The sequence below is a fragment of the Ursus arctos genome, unplaced genomic scaffold (genome assembly GCF_023065955.2).
Source record: "Ursus arctos isolate Adak ecotype North America unplaced genomic scaffold, UrsArc2.0 scaffold_10, whole genome shotgun sequence".
In the NCBI taxonomy this organism is placed as follows: Eukaryota; Metazoa; Chordata; class Mammalia; order Carnivora; family Ursidae; genus Ursus; species Ursus arctos.
Genome location: NW_026622764.1, coordinates 59,323,243 through 59,340,404, shown reverse-complemented (window position 1 = coordinate 59,340,404; position 17,162 = coordinate 59,323,243). Strand labels below are relative to the sequence as shown.

Here is a 17,162-nt window from a genome sequence, read left to right as displayed (position 1 = left end):
GCCTTCCCTGTATGAACTATATCACTGAGTAGTCAGAGAATAGATGAAGGGAAGCATGTCTTCAAAAGGTATTCCAACTAATAAAACATAAATCCTAGAACATCACCAATTGTAACCACCAGTGAACCAGCAGAGCTATGCCACGAACACGAACGGCCGGTGCCACCATTAACAAAGACATGACGTGCCTTCTTAGCAAAGAACACAGTATCACGGCTAGTCTCCGCAAAGGGATCAAACACGAGTCTGATCAGGCCTCTAGACCCAGCTGCCAATTTGCAGGAAATACTTAGAGCTGAGGAACATACATAACTTTACCATAAATACGAGATGAGCAAAACCTAGACCATGGGCATTTAATAGATCAAATGACCTTGGTTTCTCAACGATCTATATTCTCAATCTTGTGGGTCCAGAATTGGTAACATGGGGATTAATTTTATATGTCGACTTGACTAGATCATGAGATGCCCAGGTTCTCGATCAAACATGATTGATGGGTCTGTGAGGGTATTTCCAGGTGAGGTTAGCCGTTGAATTGGTAGACAAAAGCAGAACTGCCCTCCTCACGGCGGTGGGCATCATCCAATCTGGGGAGGGCCGGAACAAAAGGCTGGAGGAAGGGAGAACTCACGCTTTCCCTGCCTGACTGGCTAACCTAACACAGCAGTCTTACCCTCCCCTTGAACTGCACCTAAACTATCAGTGCTCCCGGTTCTCAGGCCTTCGGACTCGGATTAGAATTTCTATCACCAGCTTTACTGGGTCCCCAGCTTGCAGGTGGCAGACTGTGGGACTTTTTGGTCCCCACAATCACATGAGTCAATTCCTCATATTAAATGGCATTGTATATATATATAGAGAGAGAGAGAGAGAGAGGGATATGGTGATATCTACATCTGTATATCGATACTTATTTATCTCCTATTGATTGTTTCTCTGGAGAATCTTGATTAATACAGGTATCCCATAACTATTTGCAGCTTAGACTTTATTTGATTGATATACGTCTTTGAAATTCTATGAACGGCTCTCGTCCATGGAATTTTACTTATAAACTAATATTAAAAACTAAAGAATTACTTCATACAGTCATTTCATAAAAAATCCAAGACCATTTTTATATAAACACAGGAAGACCAATGACACGTTCCGATGTAGTAGCTGCCGGCCGAATCTAACACGCATAACTGCTTTTCTTACCTAGACTTCTCTCCCTTTCACTTGCACTTCCTCAGATACGATGAAGTGGCAGACACCCTGCAAAGCACATGGTCGGGGTTGTTTTCCTGGTGGAAGGGATAGGCTGGTCTGAGCCCTTCTTTCTTTTTTTTTTTTTTTAAAGATTTTATTTATTTATTTGAGAGGGAGAGAATGAGAGATAGAGAACATGAGAGTGGGGAGGGTCAGAGGGAGAAGCAGACTCTCCGCCGAGCAGGAAGCCTGATGCGGGACTCGATCCTGGCACTCCAGGGTCATGACCTGAGCCAAAGGCAGTTGCTTAACCAACTGAGCCACCCAGGCGCCCCCAGGCTGCACCTTTCTTACTGTGTCTGTGTCTGGTCCCTGAGCATCAGCGGCATAAAACTGTGTGGGGTCTGGCCAGGTTAACAGCCACAGAACAGCATTTTTCCCTCAACTAAGTTAACCAAACGTCCAAATAATTATACAGAGGACCGGGAATTCATTAGGAGTATTCTCCAATCAATTCCATCTAGGCTTTAAAATTTACACACAGCAATCCACAATGTTTTCTAACATCACAAAAAACAAATTTGAGTTTTGTTTTCATTTCTTGTTGGAAAAGGTTTTTAAAACATGGTTTGGCTAAATTATGCCAACCTGAAGAAGACCTGGAATAAGAGACTGCGCCTTCAGGCAAACTAAATATATTCCAATACACAGAATGGAATTAGTACAGCCACATCCAAAAGAATAAACACAAATGGCCAAAAAAGACAGCTGACCGGAACTTATGTGTGAGTTACCTCAGAAATGTTTTTGTCCGTTTCTTTCCTTTTTTCTTCCAATTTCCTTTCAATGCCTACAATTCCTACAGCCCTTATTCTTCCTGGCTGAAAAACAAAAGTAGAAAATAAAACATACAAAATAGGAAGGACACACTCTTTTGCAACCCACCACAATGTGTTTTCAATGGCGGGAAGGGACCCACAAAGAACCAAAGAAAACCAGCATACGATTACATCTAGTTTCCTTTCAAAACATTTGTCAGTTTCTTGTCATACGTAATGATCCTCAAATCATTATTTAAAAAACTAAACATACAATAAGTGGCATATTTTACTCTGGATTTTAGATATAAATTAAATTCATGTTTGTTCTTTGGCAAGCTATTATATATGTGTCAGATATTTAATAGGGTCTCAAACATGCAAGAAATTATAGTTAAAATTTTAGTATTTGACAGTTATTATATAAACTACTTTCACACATTGGAGGGTCTGTGCACGGTTGGCGGTTAATTTAGACTGGCCTGAAAAGCATCACCCAGAGGCATTGTCTGTTCTCTCAGATGCCACACTGATTATGAAGAACAGTGAAAGGAACCAAACTTCTACCACCCCGACAATCACTCTGGTAAGTAGTCATTTATTTTTGCTAAGTGTCTACTGTCTGCAGAGCACTAAATTAGGTTCTGTGAAAATAAATGTTTAATCAGAATATCATTTATTTTGTTTCTGGCAAGTTCTATAATCACAGAAATCTTTTCCCTTAAAATGAAGATGCAAGTACAGAACCGAAAATATTGGATTAAGAAACAGTTTCGACAATACCTGGGGTCCTCTATTTGTTTGTAATGACTGAGAAACTGGCATATTCTCCCATCTTCTCTGTGTCATTTCCTCGGATAAACGCCTGTAAAACTGTTGTACACATATATACACTTTAAATGAGTCAGTCAGGTTATAGTATCCTCATACGAATCATTACTTAACATTTCTTTAGTTGAAAGGTCTGTTCAGTCATTTGCAACAAGCCGAGAACTCTCAGAAACATCAAAAGAAACCAAAGGAAGTTCTTTTCTTGGATCAGCTTCATAAAGCACAAAGGGAAAAAAAAAAAAAAAGAAAGAAACTGACCTTCTCTATAAAGTGAGCTATTCTCAACAGAGAGATGAGTGACAATGAATAAATAGACCTACTTTAAACAATCCGCATATGTGGATTGTTTTCAATCTATAGCGAAACAGATACAGTGCCAAGAAAAATATACAACCATTATCCATGAAGGAAGCAGAGAATAATTTGTCTAGTTAAAATGGGAAGCCAGAAATGAGGGCCAAAACATCCCTACAGTCACAAAAAATCAACTATATTGTTTAACTACAGTGAGAATGACTTCAGTTAGTCGCTTCTATTTGCTTAGTGCCTACTGTGTGAGGAGTGCTGGGTGACGTGCCACAGAGAAAACATAAATAATTTAGGGTATCAATGTGGAGATCCACACACACTCGTGACTGTCTGAAGAATACTTACGCAGTGACTTACTAATCAGAACCTGTAAACTATCGTACTATGGAGTACTTACGTGATTAGATTTGTGTGGAGTCAAGGAAGAAAGACTTCCTGACTTCAGGCCAGTGAGCTCTCAGATACTGAGATGCTTTTACACGTCACTGCAGTACACTCTGCCTTTCACCAAACCACTGACAACTTTACTAGTAGCCTAATGGCATGACTTAGCGTATTTCCAGCTTCTGCTTTTGCCTTGGGACCACACCCTCTGCCTTCCTGTTCCCACCAAAACCTAAACTTCATATCTTCTCCTGATAAGGCTTAAGATAGAAAAATTTTATTGTGAAAATATGGTGAAACCTGGTATGATGAACAATATCAATTTACATCATATTAACAAACCACCACCAAACACACGCAAGCACACCTTTCTAGGCCGGTTTTAGGCACGGAAAAGCCCACCTCAATCTGGCCGTGTTCTTTGAACGAGAGCTTGATGTAGGAGTTCTTACTGCTCTGGAACGGGCCGGGCTCTTTGCTGGCTGGAGCTGGGTGAAGATGAACCACTATTTTGGCACTAAAGAATAAATGTAATGAATTTAATTACCTTTTAAGAACCACTAATTCTATTTTCATAATTTTTCATATATTTAAGTTCACTTTTAAAATTCATGTAGAAACAAAGGGCATCCTGAAAGGAATCCTTTTAAACTCTGTTATTGAGTATTAATGAACCTTTCAAAAATACCTCTACTGACAGCTTATCAGCGCTGAACCAAGAAGTTCAAGTTACTAGCTCTATAGATCAATGAAAAATGTGGTTGCAAAAAAATAAGTTCAAAATAAGTTTGCAAAATTTGAGATAGTTCATTATTTTGGTTTATGATTAGGGTTTTCCACATACAGAGTTATCCCCAGAGGTTACCATGGGGCCTATAATTTCTGCCAAAGCATACTACCCTACTCATTTGAAAACAAAATGTGAAAACTTATCTGTGTAAAACCGGCCGGCTGACATTTTATTAAAACTCCATCCAAAACTAACATTCTACAGTATCATTTTTGGAAAATGCCACTCAATCAACAGAATGATCTAGAAGATAATCCAACAGCAAAAACAATTCTCAAAATGCTGCTGTGCTAGAAACACAAACTACCATAATCTTTATGACTACCATTATCTTCTGTGCTATTAAAAATACTATTATATTTGTTCAGTTTTACAAGCCTTTTTCCCCCAACCTGCTCAATAAACAATCTCCTTCCATAAATTAGCAAAACCAAAAAACCCGGTCAAAATACTTTGGATATGCAGCTTAGAGTTTTTTCTTCATGACCACATTATAGATTTGCCCATTTATTATCCTACTTTGTTTAGGTCCATATGATTGCCTAAATATCACTGTTAAATTAAAACACCATGTGTGGGGCCTCCTCAGTGTCATAAATGCTTTAATTAGTAAACTGGGGCTAGACTTGTATGAACCCTTCACCTATTTCTTTGTGGTGAACTTCTTTAAGTGAGGTGAGCAAATAAACCATGCACTCACAGTAACAGGACTGTCGGAAGGGAACTGTCAGGTAGAGTAACAGAATAGGACAATTAGGTTAAGGTGACTGAGCAAAGCATTACACAATCTTTAAAACTGAAAAACCTGAGCCTCACTATCAGATTTTGTCAAACGAAACTCAATGAAGAACTAAAGATTGCAGGACAAAACGAAGTTTACAAATCTCAAAGTAAGCAAAAAAGATCCAGGCCAATTTTTAAATATATTCATTTCACAAGCCATTCAATTACCATATTTCAAGTTTAAAAACCACCCAATCAGGGGCACCTGGGTGGCACAGCGGTTAAGCATCTGCCTTCGGCTCAGGGCGTGATCCCAGCGTTATGGGATCAAGCCCTACGTCAGGCTCCTCCGCTATGAGCCTGCTTCTTCCTCTCCCACTCCCCCTGCTTGTGTTCCCTCTCTCGCTGGCTGTCTCTATCTCTGTCAAATAAATAAATAAAAAATCTTTAAAAAAAAAAAAAAAAAACCCACCCAATCAGGGGCGCGTGGGTGGCACAGCGGTTAAGCGTCTGCCTTCGGCTCAGGGCGTGATCCCGGCGTTACAGGATCGAGCCCCACATCAGGCTCTTCCTCTATGAGCCTGCTTCTTCCTCTCCCACTCCCCCTGCTTGTGTTCCCTCTCTCGCTGGCTGTCTCTGTCTCTATCAAATAAATAAGTAAATAAAATAAAATCTTTAAAAAAAAAATAAATAAAATAAAATAAAAATAAAAACCACCCAATCAAAGAAGCATCTTGGGATGAGACATGTTAAAATGTGAAACTATATGTACAATTTTGAAGCAATGAAATATGGTAATTGCTTGGGGCGAGGGAGCTGAGAACTAAAAAGAATATTTGAGAAACGTTAACCTGACGTATTATTAAATTCTTCCTCACTGGAGAGGTTTAAAAATAAGACACTAATGGGAAGGTAAATATTTTAAACAATTTTTGTTACGCAGTGTAAATTTCCTAGGAACACAGCAGAGGAAAATTCAAATGATCTGGAACACCTTCAAGTTTTACTTTGTAGAACTTAAGAAAAGCAATATACGCCAATATCGAATCATTTTGTTGTTACCTGAAACTCATACAATGTTATATGTAATTGTACCTTCATTAAAAAAACAAAAAACGAAAAACTTAGTTAACATGGAAAAAGGGACAAGGGGAAAAACAGAAATTAGAGAAATAGCCCACTCTAAAGTCTGCGCTTTTATTACTCTTTTTAAAACGTCAGTTTCTTTTATGTCGAATAAACAATCTTGCCTGCTAGCTACAACATTATCATGAAGGCACGCACTGCATTCCCAGTGAAGTTCAATATGTCTCGCCTCTACTGAAGTAACTGTACTAAAGCTCGCAATGTGCCCATAAGGAAAAAAAAAATTCTCATCAGCAATACTTGTTCATAAGTTGCCCTCAATTACATGCACTTAAAAGTAAAAGCCAGGATTTTCTATACTTGATTAAAAAGAAACATTTTAACGTGTGGCTTTAAACCAGGGTGATCACATGTCCTAGTTTGCCTAAAACCGTCCCATTTTACGCTTCCTTGGTCCAATTATAAACAGCACCCCCAGGGTGCCTGGGTGGCTCAGTCAGTTAAGCATCGGACTCTTGGTTTCAGCTCAGGTCATGATCTCATGGGTCGTGGGATCAACCGCCACATCCAAGCTCCTCGTGGGGCTCCGTGCTCAGTGGGGAGACTGCTTGAAAGATTCTCTCTCTCTGCCCCTCCCTCCAACGTGCTCACTCATGCTCTCTCCCTGTCTCTCTCTCAAACAAATAAATCTTTAAAAAAAATAATGAAGTAAAATAAACAGCACCCCCTATTACTTTTATAAATGTCCTAATTTGGACAATAAATATTATGAAACTCTATTTAACACTGATATATGAAAAAGTCAAAGTAGAGAAACTTAATGATCAATTAGACATACGAGTAAAATCAGTCATTTTTCTCAGATGAGTCACTTCTGATTTTAAGTACGAGATACACAGACATGTCAAAGCGAATGTTTATGGAAACACATGCAATGACAGCTGGCCGACATTTATTTTGACTGAAGGATATTATAGTAAACCTTAGTACTTGCTTTGTGCTTTAGGAATGACTTCCATTTATCCATGAGTTTAATGTAGGAAACATCCTAGGGGAGCTCCTGACCAACGACTATTCTTTATAAAGCCCCAAAACACAATCATTAGATTCCTTCCCACATAGGAAGTCATGGCACAACAATAAATCTACTAAGTTGATAATAACAGCTTGACTGGAACATTTTTGTGAAACAAAACTACACTAGAGACACCTCACCTTTTCCCAATTCCAGCTGCCTGTTCCTCAATGAACACAATCTGGGAAAGAGGAATGGCCATGCAGCACTCCTAGAAGGAAATCAACACAAAACATGATTCATGAGACTCCGTGTTAGAAATCCTTATTTTATAGTATTTAATACAATGTCATGCACCTTTACTTAATAATAAAAACAATTTAAAAAACTGTAAAATGATTTTATTCCTTAAATAAACTGAAAGAAAAATGGAATGAAAATAGTACTGTGGTAGCATTTTGCCACATGGAAGAACAGAAGAGGTTTAAAAGCCACTGTAACTACCTTTGTTTTCACAGTAGATACATCTTTTTTAAAGTAGTATTTATACGAAACCTTTTTATATGTAAGATATCCTTATATGGAAAAAAAACAGAACAGGTAAATCAAAACAACTTTAAGGAATGTGCTATACAGGTGATTTTTTTTTCTTTTTAATTTTCTACACTCACTATTTTTAACAGAAAATACTAACATAAGTTCCCTTTATTAGCATATTTAATTTTAAGCTATTGTAAATGACTGGCATTTACTAGCTCTAAGGGTTTCTAAATTAGCCTCTTTATATGATAATCAAAAAATGATACTAAGATTTAATTTATATGCATATGTTTTAAGGACACCTATCCTTCCAAAAAAGACTTCTTCCTAAATATATACTTCTTTTAAAAGAATTAGACACCATCAACAGTTGTAAGGTATGTGTTACCAACAGGGGCAATAGCACCACTAACGGAGCAAAGACTGATTCTTGGGGGCCAAAAAGAGTCAGATTTTGCAATAGGTAGTGGCCTTTCAAAGAGCCTCAGTACAGTATATAGTTTGCCTATAAAATTACAATTTCATGGTGGAGGGGGCAGCAATTATGAAAATAACATAGATTGCTTATTTTACTGGCAACACCAAAATTTATACACATATACGTTTCAAGTTAAAGCTCTTTGGAATTAAAATAGCTTTATACATATAACTTGTTCTCTCTTCCTGGAAACGAAAAAAACCAGGGAGGTTTCTCCTCTTGCGGAGCGACTTAGAGGCCAGTCCTCTCAATATCTAGGTAAAAGCATGTACTTCCCAGCAGACCTATCCTTCCAGAGTCTCAGAAATAGGTTGTTCTGAGGACCCCTGACAACGATTGGGAGAAATATTCCCATTACACACAGAACATTCAGGTATGGGGCAGGTTCTGATTGATGTTTAAAAGCAGGAGTGACCATGATTCTCTCTCTCTATTCAGCAACTATAGACTTTTCTGGAGCTGAATGAGGGACAACCCCTAACTCCTCTATCTGCACTCCATTCAGAGAGATCACATGAGACACACTATTTTAACATTCTGAAAATGGAAATTTATTCCATTTCTTAGTTTTAACAGAAAAAAGAAAGAAGAAAGAAAGAAAGAAAGAAAGAAAGAAAGAAAGAAAGAAAGAAAGAAAGAAAGAAAGAAAAAGAGAGAAAGAGAGAAAAAAAGAGAAAGAAAGCTGGGCGCCTGGGTGGCTCAGTCGTTAAGCGTCTGCCTTTGGCCCAGCGCGTGATCCCAGGGTCCTAGGATCGAGCCCCCCATCAGGCTCCTAGGATCGAGCCCCCCATCAGGCTCCTAGGATCGAGCCCCCCATCAGGCTCCCTGCTCCACTGGGAGCCTGCTTCTTCCTCTCCCACTCCCCCTGCTTGTGTTCCCTCTCTCGCTGGCTGTGTCTCTCTGTCAAATAAATAAATAAAATCTTTAAAAAAAAAAAAGAAAGAAAGAATGAAAGGACTTCAGTGATTTAAAACCTAGAACAGGGTTTTTAAAAACCCTTTATCTTACATGATTTTTCTGATCTCTCCAAATTAGTCGGTGTGTACTAAGAAGGAGGGTCCCAGCATCAAATTTTATCTAGAAAGACAAGATTGTCACAAAACATTAATGATGTATCACTTAATGTGGTCCAGATTTTCTTCCTTATGAATTATACAATAGTAAGTTAATCATATAAATAAACATTTGAGAATTAGGCTTACCACAAATTAAAGAAAAGCAATGCTGCACATTTCATAAGCTTGCACTTGCACGCACGCGCGCTCTCTCTCTCCACACACAGCCTTAATAAATTAGGAAAAAATTGCCAACAACCTAGGTGTGTAACAACAGGGCAGTAGTTAAATCAAGCATGATACATTCATACTGTGGAATCCATGCAGAGGTTAAAAAGAATGAGGCAAAGCTGCATGGACTATCACAGAATTCTATGACAGAGTTAGTGGGGAGGAGAGAAAGCAATTTATATCATATCACATAAAATGTAATCAGATAGATAGAGATGATCTCCATATCCCCCAAACTACATTGTGAGATATATACATGTGTATATATATATACACATACACACATAAGCAGTAGGAAAAGACATCCTCTTCACTATTGATTGCATTTTTTACCATGAGATTGAATTTGTGTATAACTCATATAATTTTTTAAAATAATTTTTAAATAATAAGAAAATAAACACAAACACATACAAAAATAAGTGTGGCTAGAGAGTCAATCAATGGCACTAGGACAACTCGGTTGCCCAGTAGAGAATAATAATAATAATAATAATAATAATAATAATAATAGTAATAATGTTGGATTTATAGCTAATATACTGCACCAAAATAAAGTCTAGATCAAATATTAGAGTCAAAATATTATAAAAGTATAGAAAAAAATCACAAGAGAGTTTTCTAAATAATCTAAGAATAGAGAAGGTCTTTCAAGGAAAACACTAAGCCCTTTAGCATTAGAGGCAAAGATTTATATATTGAACTCCACACACATGCACACAAATTCCTCATGGCAAAAACCACCGAGGACAAAGATGGCAGACTGGGAAAAATAACTGTAAGTCACATCAGAGACAAAGGGTTAATTTCCTTAATATATAAATTACTCTTACAAATCAATTTTTAAAAATAGCCTGTAATCCATTAGAGTAATGGGCAAAGACTATTAACAGAAAGTTCACATAAAAGGAACTACAAATGACTCTTAAACACATCAATAGACAGCCAACCTCACAGATAACAAGAAACAAGCAAATTAAGAGAACATCAGGACACCCCTTCATCCAGGAGATTGGCAGAGGCCCTGAAAAGCTTGATAACACTGCCAGTGAAGTGTTGGGGAAATAAACATTCGCACACATTGCTGGAGGGACCATCTCCACAGAGGGCGATGTATTAATATCTATCAAAAATACAAACACACGTATCCTTTGATCCGGTGATTTCACTTTTAGGAATTTATCCTACAGATGAATTCGCACATGTGCATAATGATATACTACTAAGGTATTCATTGCTCTTTGCGAAAAGCAAAATATAGTAAACAAGTTAAATGTCCAACGAGAAATGTACATCCAATGAATGAACTGCTACTCAGTTGTTAAAAAGAATGAGGAGACTCTTTATCTACATATGGCATTCAATAAAATCTAAGATGCCATTATCAAATGCATCCTGATTCCAGTTGTTAAAATGTGTGCAGGGAGGGGGAGATGGGCATTTAGAACTGATGAAATATGGTAAATTCTCCACACAGATTAAGTGAAAAAAAAAAAAAAGCAAGATTTGGAACTTTGTATGCATAGTATATTACAAATTTACATTTTAAAAAAGGAAACACAATTTACTTTATACAAATACCTATGCATGATACCAATGCACAGCTCTCTAGAATGATACACCGGTGGCCTCTGAGGGGGAACTGGGTGACAAAGAGACAAAGGTGAAAGGGAGACTTTTAACTTTATACTTTTTGTGATTTGGGGATTTTTGGCATGGGATTGCGTCACCTACTCAAAATATAAATGTAAAAAATGTTTTTAAAAACTATAATACAATCACACACACACAAAAATACCAGCTATATCTTTAGGACCAAACTCTTAATCCTCATCCTTTGTTATTATGCATTGAAAATTATACAAATAAGCAAATTTGAGAGTTGGAACCCAAGAGATAATATATCAAATCCCTTCATTTCTTTTAAAATCAAGAAATATACTGGAAGCTTCTATTAACCCTAATTACTAGGAAGTAGAATTTGTTATAAGGTAGGACTTGCTTGTATCCTTTTGAGGAGTAATTAGTTATTTCAAAAGTTATAAGACTGGTCCCATTTTAAGGCCATCTTAAAAGACAAACTCAGATGGGGAAGGAGGCGGTGTGGGCAAAATGGGGGAAGACGAGTGAGAGATAGAGGCTTCCGGTTATGGAATGAATGTCATAGGAATAAAAGGAATATAATCACTGATACTGCATTGGGACAGATGGTGGCTACACTTGTGATGAAAACACCATAATGTACAAACTTGTCAAATTGCTATGTATGTTGTACACCCCAAACTAACGTAACATTGTGGGTCAACTATATTCGAATTAAAAAAATTGTTTAATTAAAAAAAAACTCAAAGGAAAGCATTTTCATTAGGGTCCAGTTTATTACAAATAATCCTTTTGAGTTTAAAATAATGTGGTTAAGGGGCGCCTGGGTGGCACAGTGGTTGGGCGTCTGCCTTCGGCTCAGGGCGTGATCCCCGTGTTATGGGATCGAGCCCCTCATCAGGCTCTTCCGCTATGAGCCTGCTTCTTCCTCTCCCACTCCCCCTGCTTGTGTTCCCTCTCTCGCTGGCTGTCTCTCTCTCTCTGTCAAATAAATAAATAAAATCTTTAAAAAAAAAAAATTATGTGGTTAAAAATGTCTGTCAAGTGAATAACCAATTAGAACATTGTTACATAGCATTCAGTAAAAATAATCATGAATTTAATTATTCATGCAAATCGACATTTAATATATTACAAGATATTTATATTAACAAAGAAAAAGTAGGTTTCAAAGTAGTATACATAGCATGATTACACACACACACACAAACACACACAGCCACAAACAGAGAATGTGCCAAAAGTAATTGTTTATGGGTAGTAGGATTACTGATTATTTCAGGTTTCTTCTTTTGGCTTACCCATATTTAACAACTTTATTATTTGTCTAATGAAAAAAAAATAAAAAATGTGTTACAGACATATATAACTTCGTGTAGTCTGAAATGTGTATAAATTATTTTTTGTTAAACATACACAGAAACACTTTTTCTGTCAAAAAACTCCCTGTATAATAAACAAACACTTTTTCTGTCAAAAAACTCCCTGTATAATAAACAACCAATCCCCTTTTTAATATGAATTTTTAAAAATTATTTTCTAAGAGTAAGGTATGACTATATTAGTAATATGTTAGTCATTATCAATACGGTTAACAAGCTTTAATGGTAAGAGGCCTACTGAGCCGTCTAGTTTAAATACACTCTGTGAGAGATCATTCCACAAAAGTACTTCAAACCCTCCGAGAAAAGACTTGATGAGTTCCATGTTTTCTACTGAATCAGAACTAAAACACACATACTCCTGGCACTTAATTCAGCCTGGCTTCAAATGTTTATGCAAAACCAAATAATTGAGTTTAAGAGATTTTAAAAACCTCTTTTTTGTCAATGAGTAAGATTTCCCTCTTCCAAAAACAACTATTTTATCAGCTTGAGAGTACACAATGCTGCATTACAGCATAACAGTTCTGATTAAGAAAATGCATTTTCTCTTACTGAAATGCAAGCATAAGGATGTGAATTTAAAGCTGAAGACAGAGTATATTCCATTGCTATGTTAATTAATAATGTGCAAACGTAAAATGCTGCTGCTCTAAGCGAAGAAATTGTGTAATACTTCCCTTCAGGGATTCCAAGGGATTACGAGCTAAACCTGATAGACAAGTTCAGGCTGGTTTGCTCCTGCCACTCAGAGCTAGAATAATTTTAACTACTTAAAGGTTGATCTAACTTAGGCATTTGCTGGATAAGCTCTTACCCTGTTTTATTAGTTAACATTTTTCTGTTATAAAAGTAATACACTGTTGAAAATCTGGAAAAAAAAATTTAAGTCTAAAAAAGAAAACGAAATCACTCGTAATCATACCAACCAGAGAGTGTGCGTGTGTATACACACACCATGCACAAATGTATATATATGTATATATGTATACGTGTGTGTATGTGTGAATAATCTTTACATAAAATGAAGCCATTGTATTTATCGTTTTATAACTTGCTTTTTTCAATTGGCGGCCTATCCTTAGCAATTCCTCGTGTTGATTAAGGCATGTCATATTTAATTAACAAAACCCTATGGCGGACATTCAGACTGCTTCCAATTTTCCGTATACGGAATAATATAGAATACATATACGAATGCTGAGATGAGCAGCCTCGCTCATCATATTTTTATGCATCTCTGATTATTTCCCAGGGGTCAATTCCTCAAAGCAAAACACCCAGCTGAAAGAAAAGAAACGTTTTCCAAGTCTCCCAGTATATGCTGCCAACTTGCCACTTTAGACACTGCTAACCTGCTTTCATTATATTTTTAAATTAGCTGAGACTATAGAAGCTTCTGTGAATTTAAACAAATGACCTGTCTTCGCTGCTTAAGAAAACAACACACTATCCCAGTCATAATGGGCCCATGAAAACTCAGCCTGTAGAAACAGGCAGGCACGCACTTATTCACAAGAGACGCTCGGGTGCTCGGGCGGTGGGAAAAGCAGTCTACTGGGCCTCCACCAAATACGAAGTGTGTGACCTCAGACAGGTCGCAGTTTCCTCAGCTATCAACTATGAGCCTCTGGGTCTTCATCTTTGGGAGTAGCCACTATATTAAACGTTACATAAAGAGTCTGGCCCTGGTGACTGCTATATTCGGGAAGCATTGTGGCACAGCGGACAAAGGGCAGGCTTTGGGAGTCTGATCAATGGAGATTTACCTCCTGTCTCTCCTGCTAACTAACTCTGCGTGGGCAAGTCACTTTCTAAGAGTTATTTTCTCGTCCATAAAATACTCACCAAATATGCCCACTGAGAGGATTAAATGAGATTTACGTAAAACTCCTGGCACATAGTAGGTGCTCTAATTGTTCAGGTCTTTTTTTTTTTTTCTAACGTGTTTCACACCCACAATGAGCCAAAGATACAAAGAGGAGTAAGGCACAGTTTCTGCCCTCCAGGAGCGACCGCCTGATCGAGTCCACAGCCACGCGCACGCTTGCCTCAGCAATGTGTTGGGATGCAAAGCTGTGAAGGCTGAGTAGACCGGCCTGGAGTGTGCCCTAGCCCAAGGGATCCGGTGGAAGATATTGAAAGAGAACTGGACCAGATCTGGAGGCTGATATGAAGCTTCCTAGAGTCTTCAGACTATATGAGGTCTGGAAGCCTTCCAGCAGGTGCAGGAAGCCAGGACATGAGACTTTCCCCCAGGAATCAGTCTAGCCCTCAGCCACCCTGCGGACAGCCAGCCCGTGACTCATCAGATGCAGCTCAGGGACCACAGTGGTGAGCAGGCTTGTCTTAGAGCTCTGCTTCAATTTCAGGACACCTGCATCCCTCCCTCACTACCCTCAGCTTTTGGAACAGCTAAGAATTCCTCAGTGGATCCTAGGGTCTTAACTAAATTTTTCCCAATACTTCTTTATTAAACCTCTGATAACTATATCTACTTGTCCGCGAAAAGAAGAAAAAAACTTAAAAGGAAACACTAGAATACACTGGTTTAGCAATGGTTTTTCATATACAGGTACTGCTAGTTTTGACTTTTTATTGTCACAGTTGTATTATGTGCCAGCCAAGATGTTCCTAATTTGCATATTGGAATTACACAGAACAGAGTATGGTGCCCTGCAAAGGTGGACTTCACAGCAGGGACTGTCTTTAGTGGCGTCTCTGAACACCAATCTACGATTGCATTCAGTTCTGAGAGGGAGGCATAACCAAACCGGCTGAGAGAGGGGAATTTGATTATGCTTCCCATTTAAAACAGTTCCAAAGGTTGTAATCTTGGTGCAAAAAAACATTCAGCTTGTCACTCCAACCAAAAGATGCAAACCCAATTTGAGATCAAGTTAATGAAAGTGCTGAGGCAGGATATCGAGTAAATCCAAGCAAATTATTTGAAGACAAAGACCTTGACTTGATAATGGAGGCAGCACAGTACATGGAAAATACCCTCAGGGAGGCAGAACACCTGGGTCCCATGTCATGTCAACTGTGCCCCTGGATAGCTGGGTAACCCCTGCCCTCCATGACCGAGGAGGAAGGAAGTCTCAAGCTTCTGCAGGTACCGACCAGGAAAAGCTAGGGGTCAAGGAACAAACGCAAAGTACATAAGGAAGTTTCGTTAACTTCCACAAAGTTTGTTTCATTAACAAAACCACAAAAAAGAAGTGGCAGCAAGTGAAAACTTCTGGAAAATATAAATGCTGGTGAATGAACGGGTTTTTAACATGTTTCTGATTCCAGCTTATACATTTCATCCAGAGGAGGTTACTAATTTTGCAACAGCTCTCCAACCGGTCTTAAGGGCTAACTTGCCTCAACCTTAGGCCCTCCTTGCTGGGCTGACCTAAGTCCCTTGGTGTGCAGCAGAACTACCTACTTCCCTTGAGACTTGCAGACTACTGGCCTTGAGGAGTGGACCAGACTTTCTCAGAAAATAAAACCTGACTGCATTGGAAAACAGCTGCGGCTGATGCCAGCGAGACTGTTCACCTCGGACTAACCGCCAGGGAACCTGCTTCTCCTGCACAGAGCACCCCGCCCTTTCCCCCCGCCTTTCCCTTTAAGCCCTTCCGGCTTGCCCTGGATGGGGAGGATGGTCCTTGGGACGTTAGCCCACCGTCTTCCCAGGTCGCCCGCTTCCTGAATTAAGCAGCCTGTCCTTTCCCCGCAGCACCCGTCTCCGGAGTACGGATCTTCCCGCGGGGTGCAGCCCCAGCCGAGGTGGAACCGGCTTCCCCGGCGGGAACAGTGGGACGGAAGTCTGCACCGAACGCTCACAATGGGAACACTTCTCTCCAGATGCAATCGCATCTCCTAAGGTTTATGCCTGGATGACAAGGCACGGCCTACCACGTCACTTAACAAAACAAACGCTCTAGACTCCTTTCTAAAGTCATTCCAGGGGGAAAAAAAAAAAAGAAGGCGGGGAGGGGGGAGAGCCTTGAGAAAGGCGTCCCGGGGAGACCCGGACACGCTTCTCAGAAACCCCTGCAGGGCACTCCCGCCCGCTCGGCGGCGCAGACCCCACGCACTCCGGCCGCACCCCTCTCACCGAGGCACCCCGAGTCAGGACGCCGGGCAAACGCGGCACTGGCCCAGCGCGGGCGCCGTCACCACGCCCGATCCGGGGCCGGCGGCGCAGGCACCCGGACACACGTCGGCCGTCCCCGCCGCTCCCTGAGCTCGGCCGCCCGAGCACCGCGGGGTGGGGACCCGACGCCGGGGCGGGGAAGCCCCGCAGGCCGGCCAGACCGCGCGCCGTCCCGGAGGCCACCCCTACCTTCTCCTCGCCGTCGTAGATGCGCACCCCGCGCTGCTGGATCACCAGGGTCTCGTTGATCTCCAGGAGGCCGCTGGTCCACACGAAGCGGTCCATGGCCGCCAACAGGCCGGCCTCCGCCGCTCGCCCGCGCCGGCGCTCGGGGGCGACCAGCCGAGTGCTGGACAGCCTGCGGCGCCCCCTGGCGGCAGGCGGGGCGGAGGCCGGGCGGGGAGGGCGCCCGGGACCGTGGGGTCGTGCGTGGAGCGCCCCCTGGCGGTCAGTCCGCCTGTAGCCCGGCGGGAACATCCGTCCCATCCTTTGTCCAGATCGGGCGCAGACCCGGAGCTTACCGGGGACTTTGAGGAAGGCCAGGCCGCACGCTGGCCCTCCTCACTGTGCATTATTC

At 40.3% G+C, this 17,162-nt stretch overlaps 1 protein-coding gene across 1 annotated transcript in view; it reads right to left on the bottom strand.

Annotated features, from left to right (window-relative positions):
- The window catches only part of VPS36 (vacuolar protein sorting 36 homolog), a 31,317-nt gene extending 14,366 nt beyond the window's left edge, over window positions 1-16,951 (bottom strand). Inside the window, exons 1-6 of the mRNA XM_026493194.4 lie at window positions 16,775-16,951; window positions 9,177-9,245; window positions 7,351-7,421; window positions 3,939-4,053; window positions 2,796-2,885; window positions 1,989-2,075 (exon numbers count right to left, since the gene is read on the bottom strand). Coding sequence (XP_026348979.1) covers window positions 1,989-2,075; window positions 2,796-2,885; window positions 3,939-4,053; window positions 7,351-7,421; window positions 9,177-9,245; window positions 16,775-16,870 — 528 coding nt within the window. The 5' untranslated portion in view covers window positions 16,871-16,951. The remainder of the gene's footprint in view (window positions 1-1,988; window positions 2,076-2,795; window positions 2,886-3,938; window positions 4,054-7,350; window positions 7,422-9,176; window positions 9,246-16,774) is intronic.
- Window positions 16,952-17,162: the final 211 nt, after the last annotated feature.